General features: G+C 35.9%; 1 protein-coding gene across 4 annotated transcripts in view; it reads left to right on the top strand.

Moving 5' to 3' along the window:
• The first annotated feature begins 1,304 nt into the window (after nt 1–1,304).
• Nucleotides 1,305–13,462, top strand: part of LOC128214841 (uncharacterized) — an 85,031-nt gene continuing 72,873 nt past the window's right edge. For 2 of the 4 annotated variants that reach the window (XM_052921518.1, XM_052921521.1), the window contains exons 1-3: nt 6,384–6,513; nt 7,123–7,217; nt 10,035–10,157. In XM_052921518.1, the coding sequence (XP_052777478.1) occupies nt 7,152–7,217; nt 10,035–10,157 (189 nt within the window). In that variant the 5' untranslated portion in view covers nt 6,384–6,513; nt 7,123–7,151. Of the gene's footprint in view, nt 1,440–6,383; nt 6,514–7,122; nt 7,218–10,034; nt 10,158–13,462 lie in introns of those variants that run through there. The other 2 variants (XM_052921520.1, XM_052921519.1) reach the window with 2 other exon arrangements.

Genomic DNA, 13,462 nt, shown 5'->3' with positions numbered 1-13,462 from the left:
TCCCAACTTGCCCTAAAACTTCAACCTGCCCTCAAACTTTTACCTAAGTCAACCAGGGGCCATAACTTTTATAAAGGATAATATGGAGTTATATAACCTCATTGGGTGATGATCCTGAACAATTGTGTGAAATATTAAGTCAATTGAACGAAGGGTATAGAAGTTATTAATAAATATCCCAACCTGCCCTAAAACTTTAGCCTAAGTTCCATAGTCAATCAAGGGCCATACTTTGTATAATTGATAATATGTAGTTATCTAACCTCATTATGTGATGGCCCTGAACAACTGTGCGAAGTATTAAGTCGATTGAATGAAGGGTATTGGACTTATAAGTGAAAATCCAAACTTGCCCCAAAACTTTATCTGGACGCCGACGCCGACACAGACGCCGACGCCGACGCTGGGGCGAGTAGTATAGCCATCCTTATTCTTCGAATGGTCGAGCTAAAAATGCACCCTTACTCCCAAATAAGATTTACCACAATTAATACAATTGTTTAGAAAAAAAATATACCAAAAAGGATGAATAAATGTCAAAAACAATGGTTCTTATGAAGGATACCGAGTTTAATATGAAAGAAAAGTGCTAAAAACATGGTTATTTCTACCTTTTCAAACAATAGTAGATCACAGTTAATCTTTTAGCACTCACCAATCATTTAATATTTTTTGCGTTTTAAGCTATTAAATACACGGTTACAGTCGTGTTAACAGTAATTAATATTTTTCATAAATGCATTATTTAGAAAGTAGTAAAAGGTTTATCACTCAAATTTATGTTTGTAATACATGTGTATAACTTGATTTTGAATCAGAATGGCGCTTTAAAGAATCTGCTAATACAATCAGAAGGTTACGAAATGACTTACGACTTATATCAGATTCATATATATGTCGCGGGGTCAATTTGCCCTGCTCTATATGTTTGTGTTAGTGTCATATGTCTACATGTATGTTTATCCAGTACACATACCCTTTAAGTCCATCTTTCTTGTGATACTAGTAATACATTTTCCTATTCTTTCATTCCTTTCAGTCATTTCTATCATCTACTATTTCATATACTAATTTCACTTTCATACATATAACCTTCTTTTTGAGTCTATATTTACTTTATAAATGCATTTCATATGTAAAAATCACTTCACAGATAAATAAAATAAAGGTTACGATTGACTTTAGGTCGGGTACGAAATGACTGTGAAGGTTATGAAATGACCAAAAATCGGAGGGTACTAAATATCTAGGGAACGAAATGATCGTAAACCGAAAGTACAGCCAATCAAATTACAGAAAAAAACCTTAACACTTATAACAATTCCACGACACGGTGACCTTAATATTATATCTTAATACGCTGTAGAATGGATGTAATATAAATGTACATTTATTTCAAGTCTACTTAAAAATATCCGGAAACACTGAGAAGTAAGAAGGTAAGAGTAAAAAACTTTTGCAAAATGTTTAAATTGCGTCTTGAACACATTCTAATATCGCCATATACATATCAAAACAGGAAGCTATATAAAAAAAAGTAGGGTGAATCTTATCTACAAGCAATTGTTATTATAAGTAATTTAGATCGTAACAAGTAAAAAGTTGGTAAGAATAGTAGGTAAAAAGGTATTATTTTGTTGTCATTTACTATTCGGAGTGTTTTTTAATATCGTACTTTAAAAAACAAAAAAGTCTTTAAATAAAACATATAGTCTGTTTCAGCAAAATATTACAATGGTGAAGATTGTTATGTAATAATGACTATTAATTATGGCATTATGGCCTAAAAAGGGCACGGTGATTGGGGAGAAAAGGAAACATTGTAATGGGCTGTGAAGAATATAGATAAAGGAAATTTAATAAAAAAAAAAAAAATAGGAATTGTGTTTAATTGAAGCAGGTTTAAGTTTCATCTGCAAAGTCTATTTAGTATGTATGTACTTATAACCCTAGTGAAAACTCTATTATTCAAAACAGTAGAAAAAATTGATCATTTTAAGCATTACGTTTTTTGAAGGCAGGAGGGTTTCCATATTGGTCTACATAAGGACAGAAGGGTGCTACAAAAATTAAAGGGTGCAGAACAATATAAAGTTTTTAGCTGAACCCTTACTGCCAATAGGGAGCACCGTCTGTGTTTTACAACTGATTTTATTGGGCACCATAATAACTCTACTGTGCCCGGACCATGATATATTTGTGATATGAATGTAATTTCGAAATATGCTTTGCGCTAGTAATACCTTTTAAATAATTATATGATAATTTGTGCTTGGAATCACGTTAAAATTTGGTCTTTGAATCGATATTGATCATGAAAACATGAATACTGGTGACGTTAACTATTTTAACTGGACATGAAACAAACCAAACGGACAAAAAAAAATGTTCGACAGTATGAACCCAAACAGAGCGATACCTTGATGGCTATGACAATGCGTTTGACTTTCAGATAGTTGTTACTCTTTTTGTGCCTCAAAGGAATTAAGTTAAACATAAAGTATGCATTTTGTCAGACATGTCTAAATTATGTTTATAAAGCACACGTATCAAGAACGGATGCAGCGTAGTTTAAGCTTTATGGAATGCATATAGTGAAAAGGCTAAACGAATAGAAAAAAACATGCATTTTTGTTAAGTGGTTATAAACAGTTACAATCCATACTCAAAAAATAGTATCTGGGCCTCTGCCTAGCCTAAAATCATGCGTGTACTTACATCGGATGAAAATATGCGTGTTTTCATTAACAACAGCAACTGAACAGTGAACAACATTGCCCCAATATCACACTAATTCTTAAATCAATTCACAGTCTCATTCATAAAATCATTTTACAACATACCAGCATAAAACAATTTAAGATCTTATGCGTTTGTACAATTTCTTGTAAAATGTGTACATTCACTTCATTCAAGAGGTTACATATATGTCGCCGGTGTTGTAATCGGACTCGTTTCCATTAGTAGGTTCTTAAATACCCTATTGTTCAGCAACGTAAGACATCGTGGCTTCATGCGAATTTCATTTATTCACCAATATATAATATTCAACATACGTCATAAAATAACACACTATATATGTGTAATATACATTAAAATCGATCAAGAAATTAATAATTGTGCTAAAAAATCCTTTAATCTTATTTTTTTACAAATTTAGAAAAAGGGAAAAATAACAAAACAAAAACATGCAAGAATATCAACATCATATTGATGAAATTTGGAAAAAATAAACTATTTTAATACATAAATACTAGATATGTAGTTACAACAGAAAACGCCTTACAATTGCACTTATTATGATTATTTACTTATAATGACTTATTAACCTTCCAAAGGCCTTGACCATGCTTAGCCTCAGAATACATGTCATTGAAAGTAAATGTTTGTAGCATAGCTGACAAAACTGAAATGGAACACTCCTACGTGTTTAATGTTAGACAAAAAGAAAAAAAAATACATTTGTAATACCCAAAACGGTTTAGACGTTATACTCCAAATGCTTAGCCTTAACGTTGGGGTGCACCTCACGTTAAAAAACCATACACTCTGAATTTGCTCAAGTTGAAAGAGTTTATTGAAAAGTCCAGTGTTGAGACGTGATTTGTCATCTGTCACTCTGTGGCCCGATGTTCTTAGCTCTTTTAATTTTCTCTTCCTCATGATACGCGATTTTTATAAGGACCCGTGTCACCCCTCCCGCCTTTGTTGGAATCTAGTGGATCGCCACAAACTCGCCCATGCTTAGCTCCGTCCCCTGGCCCTTCAAGATAACGTCAACCTTCTCACTAAGTCGCGCCTTAGTCTCGTCCCTCGCGTCGATCACGTCCATCAACTTAATGTTAGTTTTGCGAGAATACTGCTCATTGTAATTTGACATCTAGAGTGCATTGATGCTTCTTTTTTCATTACATAATACCTTCTCTTTTAGTTCAGAAGTTTGTTTTGGATAGTTTTTAGTTGTGTTTGCAAGTGTGTCTTCAAGTTGTTGTTTTTTGTCAAAATCTAAAGAGTATCTGATCATTCAATATTTTACGTTGTTGCTTGACATTTTTTCTCCATTTTTACTTCAAGAGTTTTCATAATAGTAGTGACTGTCTGAAACTAGCTTTTAAATGTTACTTGCCGAAGTGTCTCCAACACTCTCATTGCTGACTTCAGAGAACAAACTTTTGTTTGGAGGTTCTGTACTTTTTTGGATCGACCTTGACCCTTCCCATTCATAACGATGTTGTTTACAATACTTATGTGAAAAACTACAGAAACATGCTCAGTAGCAAAAAGTTTAAACATAAACCCGGTTTAATGGCACTGGGTAAATGCCAAGACATAAAAATCACACACAAGAAATCACACACAAGAAATATGGAACAACACAAACAGCAGAGTACATATATACTATATAAAAACAAACTAGGTATGTTTATGAAGGATTGTTAGGTACCGCCTTGCGGAACGGTCAGTTAAATGGGAAACTAAGTCAACAGTTACTATAATCCTGATCTTTAATCCCCTATACTGCACTGTCCCAGGTATTCCAAATTGCTCAGGTATGAAGTGTAGAACTATTCAGGTGTGAAAACAAGGGAAATATACATTTCTGTTAATTACTCCTTAATTGTAAAACGTTTTGAGATTAAAAATACATATTCATTAACTCTGTTTTACAAGTGTCATATCAATATAAATTTTGTCACATGAATCCATTTACTTTTTATGAAGAAGGCGGAAACTAAGAGAGCAACTTTTCACTGCAACATGCTTAGTTAATCCCCATGTCCCTCATGCGAATCTTCATTTGAATGCAAATACCTTTCATCTCCCAACATATTATCCCGTCTTCCGAAACTTTTCAAACAAATATACAGCGCAACGAAATACACCATCGATAACTAAGAGGAGAAGTGAGTAAAACACTCAGTTTAGTACCTGTCCGATGGTTACGATGTTTTCGGGGTTTTCTAAAGTTTGTCTCGTTTAATCTGCCTAGATTGCGTCACCTTTGTAGTTGTCTTGTTATTTCCTGCCGTACCATTGATTCCAAACTGGTTCAACCATTATAAACAGATACCACAAAGCAAATTATATCCGCATGTATATCAAAAAACAAAAGTATGATCTTAACAAAACGAAACACTTTAGCTTTCGTCATTGTAGTTTTATCTTGACCTTAACAAAAAAAAACAAATTAAAAACTAAATGTTATGATGGCATATAACTAGATAAGATTCGTGTTACCACGTACTAAGTAAAATTCGAAATATATAAGTAGAAATAATGAATAAATATATTTATAGACAAGTGGTGACACGGATCTTACCAGTTATTATGTTACTTATTAAGTAGAATTCGCAAACCATAACTAGTTAACTTGTAAGTGTTGTACAACATTAAAGGGAAATCAGTGGCAGTACTGGGCACTTTCAATGCTGTTTCTAGTCTTATGATATTTACCTTTCCAAAAAAGTATCGCAAAAATTAACTTGATAGCTAGATAATTATCGCGAAAATTAAGTGGCTAGCACGAAACAATTCGCGAGCGCTATCAAGTTATCTTACGACAGAATTTGCCACCATACATTTTGATTGAATGAAAACAAAACCTACAAAACGAAGTTAAAGTGTTTTAAAAAGGCAAAAACTATAACGGATAGGAGTAGTACATTTCCAAATATGGTAACGTTTTCACAATGTATGTACAACGTAGTATACTCATATACCACAGCTTAGGTGAAACGAGTATTGATCAGCTTTAGTCAATTCGACACTTAATGCAATGGAGTAGATTACTCTTGTTCACGTGCATATTAAATATCAGGTTCGTTTGCTGAGTATGTATTCATGAATATGCTAACTAGGTCATGCCTCAATTAAATAAAATACAATTAAGAAAATGTGCATAGGGGTGATCTCACATTTTTATTTACCCTCTTATACGCCTGTCTAAGACAAATATATCATACATCGGCACATACTACTGTTTGCATCTAAATTTCGCAGAGAGAACTAGTCGATCCGCTAATAAGAACACGATCATACGCCTTATTGCAATGAAGAGATTTCAACCAACCGCCTGGCTTTTACAGGATTTCATTAGAATATAATGTTCTACCTTACTAATCCGCGCAGACTATCATTGCGATTTCAGTCACCAGGCGATATGATTTTGAAGCAACCAGCATCAATTATCTCCAGTTGTTGTATCTAGTTATTTTTTTCATGTTACAGTACAAGTCATCTTTAACGTATTACATGGCAGTTAAGAATTAATGCATACAATGATGATGTTTGGACTATGATATTCTGTAGTATATTATCTAAAATAAAACAACATTTGAATATGGACACATGATTTTAAATGAACTGTTTGTTTTGTTTGCTTCAGGTTCTCCAAAAATCTGTGCGGCTTTGACATGATTCCCCGTTATCGAACTTTACCGTACCGATTTATGACCTTGAAGCTGGTTCTTATGCAAGTTTATGCGAAGAGATTCCTCAAAGAAAAACAAACGTGTAAGTTTTGTCATTTCAAATAAGTTTACCAGGTGGATTTCGGAGACTTGGTTTTGTTGTTTTAACCTCATTATTTTGTTGAGACATTTGAACGAAAAGAACAATTATACATGAACTACACATCGCCTCTTCATCAGGAAACATGCAATTAAATATTTAATGAAATTGAAGAACTCTTTTTTGTTTGTTTATGGTTCCGAATTTAATTTAGTATACTTATGCATTGTACTATGATACATACGAATGACCGAGTAATACACACATATGATATGTTTGCTATTACTATTTGTTTACCACTCAAGGGGTAATAATTAAGAAATATGTGCCGGCCGTTCTACACAATGGTACATATGAAAAAAGATAAACGTCGCAAACACGATTTAGTATGCCCTCTCTTTACACACAACTTGTGACCCACAGAAGGTTTGTGGGCGACGTATAGCATCTAGTTCTGTTTTGTCAAAGCCTAGGATTATTTTTTGATATTCTCATCTTGATTTATTGTCTGTTGCCAACTTAAGCCCACATGTAGAGGTACTAAAAACTGCACAATAAGGAATTAGACTTGACAGTTTAACTCACCCATCTAAAATCCTGTGTTAATTTTAGATATGTCTGTGTAGCAAGTTGTTGTTATTATGGCACAGCCGGAGGATATCCGGAAGCCACTGGGACGTGCCAACACACATGTTGAAGTAAGTAAGGTAATATGTTTAGAGCTAAAAAAGTATATTCATTATTATATGATGGATTATAAGCACATGAGGAATCGTTCTCATCGGTCTACTCGTATTCATTTGAATTTCAATATGTCTCGGGGTGATAAGGCTATATCATGGCATGAATACTTAATTGTAACCACACCATTAGAACGATAAGTAAAAGGAGGCGTATATTATACAATTACAAAATAATCCTTTATATTACAGTCGAATAAACAAAATACAGAGAATAATACTTTTAGTGTCTCAGTAAACTAAGCATGGATTTGAAATACCCGTTTACATAGCGCAATGTGCAGTAGTCATTCCCTCGGCCTTTGATCACTTACCTACCGGTTAATGAAACAATGGAAACTACAGGGACAAGCACAGTAACTTAATAATAACTTAGAATTTAAACAAAATCCTTTGAGTCACAAATATCAAGGCCAAACAAACACCACACAAGAGACATATCGCTCCAAGACAAAAAAAATATTCGATCGTAATCTGTCGTAAATACATTGAATTAAATACAGTGTAATACCGTCAACGTCATTTTTTCACAACCCACCACCCCATACACCCATGTATTTATTTAAAGAAGAAAATAGAATATAGTAAAAAAAAAAGACCTTAAGGTTATAGTCTGACTGTACAATCTTTAGGCGAAGGTTATTTTGGTGCCAGAACAAATTAAGCATGACCTTAAAACATTTGTTAAAGCTCGCACTTACTAAGGCCGGGATGAGAGTTTATTGTAATAAAAGTTATAAAAAGGCTGGTGCCATTCGTAGCAAAAGAGACTTAATTTGAAAACGCTTTTCAGTAGACAAGATTAAGATTTATACAAATACTATTGGTTTAAATTAAAAACAAATCCTTCCCAAAAGTGCATTTGTTTTAGAAGTTCGAACGTAAACAAATGATCTTTTGGGAAGGACTTAATTTTTAATTTTTAAAAAAAGACTCATAACATTATTTGTCATGCAACCATTTTAATCGCACAATTTAAACAAAATGCGTCTGTAAGTATTATGAAACCATAGTCAAATTTGTTTTGGAAATATTAACGAGTTCGAAGTTCTTTTGCTGTAGAAACTCAAACACAAATAAAATGCTGTTTTGGGTCTGGATTGATTTTAAATACAGTACATTAGACAATTGTCCATGCAAACATCATCAATCGTTTGCTCTAGGAATTTAAAACATTCAAGTTCACTTTATACATTTAAACCAAATGCTATGAAACCAAAGGCTAAGTAAATCAAAACGTGTTGATGTCTGATATATGACGGGCACTTGGCGATCTAGTTAACTCACAAAAAGACAGTTGATATCCTGGTGCTGTAGTTCAACTTAAGATCTATGTTGCTTATCCCTAAAAAGCCCCTATTGCATGGTTTACTAATATAATCCCAGGGTTACCACAGTACTGTAAACGTTCACTCACGAGCTTGAGCCATCGTAGGCGCTTTGGTGTTAATCCGGTTTTACCAGACTTACCCTTAAAACTCAATATAGTTTCTGTGTTGACCTACCCACTTGATGAAAACGTCTTTGAAACACTTTTTCGTAGCTGCGTAACGCCGACCCGATGTCGAATTTGATTTGCTCTTCAGATTCAAAATTGCGACCTCGTAAGTCGCCCTAATTTATGAATGGACAAAAGTCCATAGGCGCATGGTCGGGACTACAAGAAGTCTATAGTTAGTAATGTGTCTTCAGCCCGATGTGCAGGAGCGTTGTCTTGAGGAATGATCAGTTATTAACGACTGTCCGTAGCTCTGCTGGCTCGGATGACATCGACGTGGATTCATTATTAAGCGATGACGTTTGTTTTACGTATGTGTTAAGAAATGACGTCGATGTGAATTTATGTTAATTAACATGACAAAAGGGGGTCAAATTATTGCATATCTAGCGTTTCTAACAGTGATGACAATTTCGCTATCGTTAATTATTCAAGGGGATCCGTAGCAATAGTTAAATACTATTATAAGAAACTAAGCTTTTTCTATTGAAGCTAGATTGTTATGTTTTAGTATTTTCCTTATACAATGAAACATGCAACTAGGATATATGGTTGGCAAGTATCGTCATTGTTGAATTTCAAAATTGATCAATATATAATCAGTCCTTGCTTTATTGGACTGTACCTTGTCAAATGCCTAATCCCCAAAAAAACACAAATTGAAAAGAAAATTGAAATAAAGTATGATGGTTATAATTTAAAAAATAAAGTATGATACTGACAACGTCAAAAGGTTACAAACCTAAATATCATAGGATATTGGCCTTCCTTACTTTTATGTATGCATTGTACCAGCTATCGCTGAAACTCGAGGTATATTTCTAGAGTATATCATACAAAGATCTTCCGGGTTAAGATCGAATTTAGTTCTTTGGTATAAGAACAAACTAAGCATGATTTTGGAACAACCGTTACATCATCACAAGAGCGCCCTCCCTTGGCCCTCGTTCACTCGTCTTGAATACTCATTTAAGAGGACTGCATGCTTCAGTTATATTTGAATAATTTTTGGTTTGAATATACAAGCGCGGATTTTCGCTGTAGAACACGAACAAGTAAGAATTTAAGCATTGTTTGGTCATAACCCAACTTAGTCAAAGTCTTACCAAGCAATACTTGAGATCGTCTGACAGTTGGCGGTCAAATTAGATAACGAGGTACATTTCGCCGCAAGCTTGTTTGTTGTACGAGATGTAATACCTTTCTATTATTATTGATTATATTATCAAGGTATATTTAAATTGACTACACATATAGAAAATGATAGCAAAATATTTATATTATAGGAGGAATCGATTGATATCATTGGAGAAGCTAGTAATAGTGGAGATGACGATACTAAAATTGATAAAGAGGAACCACGCCAATTGACTGGTGCAACCGAGCAGTCGTCAGAGTGCCTTTTACCGGTATTTAAATAATCATTATAGGGTATTGGGTTTGATTAGTTCTAAGTATGCACTATTCACAATAATTATTATGCTCCTGGCCAGTATGACAGAATATCACGTCTCCAACATAAATGACGCAACGCCATTGGTCCAGGACTGGTACCACGTGGTGACCCCATATTTTTCCATATTGGATCACCAAATTTATATCGTACCGAAATGGCGTCTATTTTCCGATTCCGATGAATAAATGAAACATTTAGACATGTAAGGTTGTCGACGTGATAAATACGTTACAGGGTTAGTAGGTGACCCATTACAAGATATAGGGGTGCAGGAAACCATTTTCGGTTTATGGTTTCCTTTGCCCCGTATATCCCATATTAGGCACTCTACTTACCCCTTAACTTATAATATCTTATTTTCGAATGTATTATCCATGAAAGTCTGAACTCGAGGAGAGGTGAGATTGTGATAAAAATGAAATTTAAACTAAAAATATGCATGAGAATACCACAAACAAGGATGACAATTAACAGTAAATAAAGTACTACGAGGTGCAGTTACAAAATTCCTGGACTGCCATTGTACTAAAAATAAAATTACATCAACATTAGGAAATAAAAACAACAACTATATTCCACTGGACAGCATATATTTAAAATATTAATTAGTAGTTTGCTATGTAAAAAAATATGCGTTTTATCCGTAATTAATAATAACGGATAAAACGCATATTTTTTTACATAGCAAATATACATAGCTCACACGGGACGGAAATTACGTACTGTGGTATCGCCCTATACTAAACGAGATATTTGACTGGCCGGTCACGTGACTGGTGAGTTTGGGATTCCCAGAAAAAGATGCAGGGCAGACGTTTCCGGTTCCTTGAGGTGAGAGCACGTACCCAGTGACTCAGAAAACAGTTGATATCCATGTACTGTAGTTGCAACAAAAGACCTAGGTTAGATTGGGATTTCATCCAGGGGATTGAACTAGGTAATTCGGATGTAAAACCGAATGAGGAAAGCCTGTCGACACTACTGAGCACAGCTGCACCGCCTAGATTGTATTTGATGTCACCAGCAGAATTTGCACGAAGAAATCTGCTGATTCACCAAAGTCCACTATGGACTATGTTGGCTACACCACTTTATGCGGTAACGAGAAAGGACATAATTATTTGGTGTGGACTGAAGAGCAATAGACTGTCTTTAGTAAACTCAAGAAAGGACTTTTAGAGAGCCACCCGTGATTTCGATGCCGAATGAAAGAAGTGAATTTGTGCTGGACACTGATTTAAAAATCGGGGCGGTGCTATGAGAGATTAAGGATTGTCAAGGAAAGGATAGGTAATTGCTTATGGAATATATGCCTTGATCAAGTAGCAATGTAAGTATTGTGTATCCCGAAAGGATCTGTAAGCAGTAGTGCGCTTTACCGGATAGTTTAGGTACTATTTGCTTTGAAAGCCCTTCTTGGTACGCACAGACCACTCAAGTCTCAGGTGATTGATTGATTTACATGAACCACAAGAGCAACTGGCGAGATGGCTCAAAGAGCTCTCGCTGTATAGCATGATACTTCGGTATCGGGCTGGCCGTGACCATAGCAACGATGTTTCGGTTACCCTTAAATAGAGAGTGCAAGGGTTGCTTTGAAGGGTTTCAGCTATGGGATTTGCCTTATGTTGGTAGATAGTACTGCGCAAAGGCTCAAGAAAGCTGGCGATCTTTCCTGACTAGTGTGGACAATGTTGTGCCGCTGGCAGCCAGGAGTGTACAATCGGAAACTGATAATGATCGAGCTTCTATGGGAGGTTTTCGGGAACCGGGTACGGCCGTCTACTAGGATGCAGAAATACAATCCATTGCCTGAGTAACAGTGCGAATCGGTGTTGTCCTGGACCCACTGCAACTGAGGGCTGAACGGTTATTTCCAGGTTAGTTACAAGAAGGTGGCGGGAAAGTGGAGCACAGAAAGGCCGATAGACAGGATGGATCTGTTTCCTCTGTACTTACCTGTTAAGGACAGGGGCAAGGATGTACAGGCAGGTGTATACGTCTGGCCTGGGCTCAGTCTCACAGGGAGCCACTTGCGGGCTGTGTATAGAATTGAAAGAGGTGGAACGGACAGTCCAAATCCTGGGGACTTTGGATTCTGTGGTGGAAAACCATTCGGATTATTCCAAACGGTTAAAATTAACAATGGTCCCAGTCTCTAAATATCACTTCCGTTGTTGTAGAAGGGACCTTCGCAGAAGTCATGCACTTAACGTGCTTCTTCCAGGAATTGTTTGAGACGCTGGTCATCTGAGAAGATCAATTTGCTGGCGACCTAGTGCCCTCAAGCTAATGTGCCGCTGGCACTACCTAAGCCGATCTGGTGGTAACATGGAAAGCATGTTTATAATCAGAGAGGCGGAAGCTCCACAAGCGGAATTTTAAAGTGCAATTGAGGACTTCTGTGTCGCAATGTCATTTCCCAACCGGCTTACTTGACTTTATTGTCGTTGGTAATGCAGTCAGATCGTCGTTGCACTCGAAGACTGCTGTCAATCTTCTGTCGATGCTGGAGGTCCACCATGTCTCTAAACTCCGTGTGATGTTCTGTTTCGAGCAGAAGGAGAGAGATATGGTACCTAGCATTGGCCTGTTATGAATCAGTTGTTGGCCCATACGCCAGTGGAAAACACGCGTCTTAACAATGTTCACTGTTAAACAGGATCATGGAAAGCCATGGGCATCTGAACCAACTCCTGTCCTACTTTGGTTTTACCAACGTAGTAGCTATGTGGCCCCAACAAAATGCTAGGACTGTGACCCTGAAATATATGGATCTAGGCCATCTCAGGCTTGTGACGGACTTTCCATATTTCAGTCTTTGGTCTGTCAAGGGGCACTGGAAGTCTACTCCCGTCTTCCCTTAGGAAGCTGCGCAAAGCGTTGGTGAGATACTACCCTCCAGATCTCCAACCGAAACACGGAGCGGCTGTAAGTTTTTGAGGTTGTTAAATGAGAACTGGAGAGGGGCTGTAGTATCCTGTCTTGGCAGGATTTTCTATTAGGAACTCAAATGATCACTTTAGTATACATATTTTTAACTTTTAAAACTGGCTATAATGCTTAATGCATAAATAGTTCATCATTTCAATGAAAACTCAAGGGACAAGTGCAGTAGAATTTTACTTGCAGTTTAAGATATTAAGCAACTGACCTTTTGTAAAAATAAACTATTGTGGTGTGTGTTACAAAAACCATGTTTTTATATCTATGTCTGGGTTATTTAAGCTCATAAATTTGTGAGATGTTCTGTCCCAC

This window comes from Mya arenaria, chromosome 13 (assembly GCF_026914265.1).
Source record: "Mya arenaria isolate MELC-2E11 chromosome 13, ASM2691426v1".
In the NCBI taxonomy this organism is placed as follows: domain Eukaryota; kingdom Metazoa; phylum Mollusca; class Bivalvia; order Myida; family Myidae; genus Mya; species Mya arenaria.
The sequence above is the reverse complement of the archived record's forward strand: the minus strand, read 5'-3'. Positions and strand labels throughout refer to the sequence as shown.